Here is a 7247-nt window from a genome sequence, read left to right as displayed (position 1 = left end):
GACCGGTACAGGGAGTTTGTAGTCCTTTTTTGTTACAATATGTATTTGGTGATCATAGTTTTATAGTTTTGTATCTATCATTTTTTCTCAATCTATTGTAATTAAACTATTTCTCGATTATGATCAACATTTTTCCTATGTTTCGTTGACCCTTTGTAATGGTAGCTCTCTGCTAATAAACTTAATATATTATTGATGAACTACTTTTATATATATATATATATATTTCTTTTTTTTTTTTTTTTGTTAACTTATATTTATATTTATTTATAATATAATATAGATTTATTTTAAATATTTTAAAATGATAAGTTTATGAATATTTCTAAATTCATATTAAAATAGTTTAAAAACTACAAATATGCATATCTTATCATTTAAAGATATCCTAAATGGTTTTATTTTTAATCGTAAATAGTAAATTGTCTATCATAAACTTTAATACAATCCAAAAGTGAAAAATGGTCATCAAATTTTAAGATTGATGAAAGGCTTTAAAATGACCAAACCATAATCAAAAGTCATATGAGTGAGTACTGGTGACTTTCTAATGTGATCACTTACACATTTAGCTGACTAATAATTTCACAATTCACAAAAATCAAAATCATTCTATTTACCAAAATAATCTATGAACTCTCAAATACAATAGCATTTATCAATCAAATCTACAATATAAATTGTTCTACTTAATCTTACATATAATGATGTTAAAGGAGATGAATGTGAGGTGGTCTAAAAGCATTATTTTAAAACATTCTCTTGGAAATGTTCACCCAAAAAAAATAGTAGTTTTTTCACAAATGGACCAATTTGTAACGAGAAAGAAAAAATAATCAACTGTGATCAATTATTAGTACATATGCTATCATTTTTTGAATTTTTTTATCAACAATAATTGAAAGATCTATAACAATGAAGTGGCAGACACTCCACTAAATCTTAAATAAACATCTATACATAAAAAAGGGACAGACTAATCTCCAGACAAAATGCACCAATGACAAAATAAAGTCGCTTTTTTTTCCAGATTTAACAAACTATGCAGATCATGAAGATCAAATGCTGAAATTTTCGAAGAAATATCATAATGTTTTCGATTTTTTTAAAATTGATCAACTGTATCATCCTAAAAAAAATGGATCACTTCCCCAAATAAACGTTTTGTTTTATTTTTTTCCGTATCTAAACATTTCAACAGTCTCCTATCAAATCAGCAAACTAAAAGGCGCCCCTTACCGTGATGATGCTTGTGGAATCACATGAGCGAGCTCTTGTCGTAACCATAGCCTCCTCACTCCCTTTAGCTTATTACCTAAACAATAATAAAAAGATGTTCGAAATGATATTATGGAAACCCAATCTTTCCGTATAAGTAAAGGCATTATCATGAAATCGAGGGGTCATACTTGATCTTATAACTCCAAAGTACCTCAAAAGCCTCAATTCAATCCAAGGACATGGCATGATAACGTGATAAAAGAATTGGATCCCACTCAACAACTGACTTCCCTTCTAAACTAGGGCGTCTTCTGCCTATCTGTCTTTTCCACATGATTGTTTAGGAGCATCCACTCATGTATCATCAATGCTGTAATAAGTTTAAGTGTAGTCTAAGGGAATAGGCATGTGGAATAATTACAGAGCATTTTCTATTCGCCTGAGAATTCACATGAATCATAGAATATAACAGGGAATATTGATGAAAACAATTATATAACATCAGGTTACTGTCTGAGTACTTACTTATAAAAGATAATCTGAGTTTGAATATTAAAAAATTTATATATTGTCAGTCTTTGTTAATAAATTAACAAAAAAAAATTGGGTTCAATTATAAAGATTATTAGTTTGCTTTTTGGATTAGATTCTGAACAATTTTTATGGTCAATGTTTAGGATCCTTCTTGGTGATCTATCATCAAAATTCAAAAAGAAAAGAAAAGGTGGAAATAGAAGATAGAATGCCAAACAGGGATATCCTTATTCTTGGTCCACATGTCTTCCAATTCTCATCCTTCTTTTGCTCAATTCCCTGTCTGCAATCTATCTCATTTTCCTTCTTTAACATTTGCTATATCACTAGATCAGTAAGTGTGATCGGAAAAATTAATTGTACAAATTATTCACACAATCAAATTTAAAAAACACACTAATACTGATCTGATAACTCAAAAAATAGTCTTTAAAAAATTAACATAAGACGGACAATGGACACAAAACCCAAGTTCAAATACTTTTTTATACTGATTTTAACCACGTAAGCAACGTCCTTACAAAATACCGTTCAAATATGCACCACCCCGTGATCGTCAGGAATATACACATTATATATATTCACTACTACTAAACAGGACAGCGGACACTCCAAACACTCGAATCATTTTCCATTCAATTGCTGTGAAAATTACTGTGCTCCTCACCTCTTTTCTTTTGTCTCACCCTGTAATTTGAAAATGGGTTTCTGTCAGCTGACAGATTCCAGACACGTGATTCCCACCCCCTTTTGCACACTAGTAGTTTTGTTTTCTACATATATGGAATGATGCCAAACTGAAGGCACAATACACGCAGTTAAACAGTTAATAGGTATTCAAAAATGCGCGGCGGGGGCTCGATCCTGCGACAGTTCAGTGCCCATAGAAGCTCTGCAAAAGGCTCTCAGAAGGAATGGGAGAACACAGATTCGAATTCCAGGAAGAGGGTAATTGTGGCAGTCGATGGATCTAAAGAAGCCAAGCATGCTCTTTTATGGGCCCTCTCCCACGTTGTCAATTCATGTGATGTAATCACTCTCTTGAACGTTTTGGATATTCAATACAATCCCAACTTTACTTGCAGAGGTCGGGAAAAGAAAATTCACATTTTTTTTGTTTATACAAGTGATTTTGTATTTGACTTGCTTGAATGCTGTAATGGATGTTTGAATATATGTTTCTGAGTTGGTTTGGTTTTTGTTTTGTCAGATGGGTTTTCTGATGTGATTGATCATGCTCAACATAAGAGGCTGATTGACGCAAGAGAGTCTGAGCTCGCCAAGTCCTTCAAGGGTCTTTGTAAATCCTACAGACCACAGGTATATGGCCTGATTTTTCTACATTTTTATTTGGCATGTGGGAAGGTTTTTAACATTTTTGTTTTGAGGAAGGGGGGAACTACAGTTGAATGGAGTTAAGCTTGTTTTTCAAAATGAACGATGTTGGTGATCCCCTTGTCCAAACACGGAATGCTAGGTCGCTTAGTTATTATTGGATATGGCTTTTGATATCTTTGAAGAAAGGGATGGTGCTGTCTGCTTTTTATTTTTATTTTTTACTCTTTTTCGCAAATATGAAATATCTAAATAATGGTGTTTTCAGTCTCACACAATACAGAAGCTAATTCTGTTTGGAAGTCATTTTCTGAACAACATTTTAGTTGTTGGAATTTAGGGCTATTCTTGAACATTATCCATTAAGAAAAAAATTAAGCTTGAAAAAAAAACAACTTTGACTATTTAATACTTTTAATCTAAGAATCAAGTTTTAATGTGTGATGTTTAAACGACCTGAAATTGACTATGGACTCAAAAAATATATGCACCATATAAAACAGCACAGATTCATTGATGCATAGTCAGATTTTACATGCACATTTTCAACTATTTAATGCTTTTAACCTAAGAATCAAGTTTTAATGTGTGATGTTTACCATCTGAAATTGACTAGCTCGGCTCAAAAATATATACACCATGTAAAACAGCACAGATTCATTGATGCATAGTCAAATTATAAATGCACATTTTCTATAGAGAGCACTCTTTGTCCGGTTGAGATGGTTCCTCGGTTTTGTTCTTGCTAAATTCTTATATGAAACCTAGTTTATTTTGGCCACCTTCCACGGTGAGAAAATAACTGCAGCTATAGTTAACAGCTCAGAAGAAATGAATTACTAATTGACAGTCTTTGTAATGCAACACAATACAACGGACGAGAATTTTACGAGTATTCACCAGCACAATATGTGACGTCTCCTGGTACTTTGTGAGTGCGCACGGTTTAAATTATATTGATATATAGTTCACCATCCTTCAGAGAAATCCTAGATTTTGCTCCAAGTATTTGATTTTATTTTCATGCCAAAAGTTAGTTTATAGCATTAATGCTAATAGGAAATTTTCTTCGTGACATTTTCTTAATACTTATTGCCATTTCAGAAAGTTCTGGCGGGTACTTTTGGGTACATTTGTTTATTGGACTTGTTTTTGTTGCATTTTACCACGTGTACAGGTTTGTCTACCATTAATCCCGACTTGAAGGAAATGAAGGTTTTCTACTCTGCCTACGCAAAGCATTTTAATCGTCACTGTAGACATGACAGAAAATTTTCATGACAACTAGCAGTTGAAGGTAGAAATTGCCACCAAAAATAACTCGAATCTCGGACCACATGGAAGTGTATTTGTTGCTACTGTAACCCTATCGATCCAGTCCTGCACGATGAATAGTTGCAAATATTTGTTAATCGAGACACAATCAAGACGAAAAATTGAAGTGTGTTAATATTAACAGCTTAGGCAACAAATGTAGCTTCTTTACTACAGATAGGCCAAATTAATTGCGGAAAAAATTTATTACTAACCAAAGATAACTACAATAGCAGCTTCCTATGGTTCTTACTTAACATCATTATGACCTTGCACACTGGTAAAATATTCATACTAAACAGTTTCTAAAGTCATAACAATAGGGAACGGCTACCCTCAGACTAGTGTTAAATAGTCTTTAAGTCCTCTATATACAAGTGAAATACACTTAAAAGAAGTGCATATAAGTTGCACCGTAGACGGAACAGGCTACTGTGCAACTTATATACGGTACAACTTATATGCACCCAAACTAGTGTTAAATAGTCTTAATTCCTCTATATACAAGTGAAATACACTCAAAAGAGGTGCATATAAGTTGCACTGTAGACGGAACAGGACTAGTATTAAATAGTCTTTAAGTTCTCTATATATATGTGAAATACACTCAAAAGAGGTGCATATAAGTTACACCACAGGCTACCGTGCAACTTATATGCACCCAGACTAGTGTTAAATAGTCTTGAGTCTTCTGTATAGAAGTGAAATACACTCAAAAGAGGTACATATAAGATGCTTAACAATAGTGCGTGATTTAAAATGTTCATGAGAAAAAAGAAAACAGTTGAAATCAGAAGCTCAAACAACATAAGCTTTAAATAGTTCTCAGAATTTTTCAAACAAGCATGGGAAAGGATTGGATGATGATGATGACACTGCCATTATTTTTATATCAAGTGGCTGATAAACACAATTGTATGAATGGATACAAAATCTGTTGCCATGGGTTTTTTTTCTAACATTTGTTAAATACCAAAGCAATCAAACCAGTTAGGGACGGATTAACTACAACCATTTTGGGCTAGCCAATAAGACTGACTTTCATGATCAATCATCTCAAATTACTTACAATAACTTTGTAATCATTTGGACAGGCTGAAGTTGAAATCCTGGTGACACAAGGAGACAGAGCAACTACAATAGTTCGCCTAGCAAAGAAGTTAGAAGCTTCTCTTTTGGTGTTGGGTCAGACAAGGCCTTCACTATTTGAGAGGTATGCTTAAACATCATTAGGTCATTGCAGGAAACCAAGAAATAAGGATGACATGTTTGAAAATGATGCAGGATATTTGGACGGAAGAAAGGAAGCCTGGTCCAGTACTGTATAGACAATGCAGAGTGCCTGACAATTGCTGTGAGGAAAAAGAGTAAGAGAAGTGGAGGATATATCATTAATAGCCGCAGCCAGAGAAATTTCTGGCTTTTGGCTTGAAAGCAAGCAGTCACATTATGGTCACGGTATATATAAAATTGATGACTGATTGTGCAATGTAAAAGCATTTTTGGACTTAGCAATGTAAAAAGTACTTGCGTTGAAATGCCTCAAAGAAAATGTTCTTAACCATTCATTGTTAGATTGAAATTTTAATGGTTACATGCTTGGAAGAGATAACAACTATTCAGTCGATGTGAATCTTATGTTTGCAGTAGTTATACTAAATCTTTAAGAAGGTGATGTAATATGAAAATGCGAGGCCTTTACGAAGTGTTCTCAATTTTGTTTAATAGAAATTTGGCGAACAGGTCTGAAATTTATAAGGGCAAATAGTAACAGCTAAACAAAACCGTATACTATTCATATACAGAAAATTTGAGCGGCAATAGGCCATCCAGAGTAGGGTGGACAGTGTTACTAGACCCCAAATTACCTCTCATTGAGACCTTGAAATCAAATAAACACAATAGAGTCAGAGAAAGCATGAAGAAATGTCGCCTAGAAATTTGTTTCGACTGGTTTTCTACAAAAACATGTTTTTCAATTCTACCAAAAGCAAGGGTTCACCAGGATTGGTATTCCCGAATCCTGTTTACATGGAACACCCTGCCAAATATTTGAATGAAAGCCTTCTAAAGTGATGAAATATATGTTTACACGTGACAGCTTACATGTGTCTTATGTGGCAATGCATCCAACATGCAGTTGATGCCAAGAATCTGAGGAAAGAATCATCTCTCCAGATGGTCTTAAAGTTAAATGGCATTAAGAAATTTGCATACAAATTTGGCTGGAGTGGTTTTCTTTAAAAATGTGTTTGTTTTGCTTCAACGTGATTAATATTGCTTGCATTAACCCTCTCGCAAATATTTGAGTTCTAATATATAGATTGTACACTTGAAATCAAGAAATGTAATACCATTCATTTCTGAAGTAATGATTTCTCAGCCTACAAACAACAAATAATTACGGAATGTTATTATTGAAAAATTTCACCCAAAATTTTAGAAAGTTTTTTTGAGAAAATAGAATGCCTCACATTCTATCAAAAAAACAAGTAGCACGATATCTCTTTCTTTCACTGTAAATGTGTAATTCAAAATTAGCAAAACTGTTATCCAGGTAATGATTCCCATCTCCAAATGAAAAAAATATTTTAAGGATGTTAATATAAAAAATAACGGACTATTTGTCCATACGCACGTACATTCCTCAAACCTGCATGCTCCATGGCTTCAACAATAATGACACGAGTACTTCAATACTACACATGTTATAACATCTATCAATTTCTGAAGTAGTGACCCCACATCTAGAAAACAATACAATAATGCTTTAATGTTGGCTAAAAGTTAAAAGAGTTTTGAGTGTTGTCCAGAATTTTGCATATCTAAAGCGCATAGCAGAC

General features: G+C 33.3%; 1 protein-coding gene across 1 annotated transcript; it reads left to right on the top strand.

The window, feature by feature from the left end:
• Positions 1 to 2104: 2104 nt before the first annotated feature.
• Positions 2105 to 5968, top strand: LOC149538162 (uncharacterized). Its single transcript, XM_089802319.1, has 4 exons — positions 2105 to 2842; positions 2966 to 3075; positions 5499 to 5617; positions 5689 to 5968. Exons 1-4 carry the CDS (start codon positions 2599 to 2601, stop codon positions 5834 to 5836), a joined length of 621 nt encoding a protein of 206 aa, XP_089658445.1. The 5' UTR covers positions 2105 to 2598; the 3' UTR covers positions 5837 to 5968.
• Positions 5969 to 7247: the final 1279 nt, after the last annotated feature.

Source organism: Cupressus sempervirens, chromosome 9 (genome assembly GCF_028749045.1).
Source record: "Cupressus sempervirens isolate cs-2001-9-10 chromosome 9, ASM2874904v1, whole genome shotgun sequence".
NCBI classification, from domain to species: Eukaryota; Viridiplantae; Streptophyta; class Pinopsida; order Cupressales; family Cupressaceae; genus Cupressus; species Cupressus sempervirens.
The sequence above is the reverse complement of the archived record's forward strand: the minus strand, read 5'-3'. Positions and strand labels throughout refer to the sequence as shown.

Bases quoted from the DNA above. Each gene is read 5' to 3' on its own strand.
- LOC149538162 (XM_089802319.1), top strand. From the start codon at position 2,599: ATGCGCGGCGGGGGCTCGATCCTGCGACAGTTCAGTGCCCATAGAAGC. The intron at 2,843-2,965 runs GTCGGGAAAAGA...TTGTTTTGTCAG, and splicing joins TCCCAACTTTACTTGCAGAG to ATGGGTTTTCTGATGTGATT. The intron at 3,076-5,498 runs GTATATGGCCTG...TCATTTGGACAG, and splicing joins GTAAATCCTACAGACCACAG to GCTGAAGTTGAAATCCTGGT.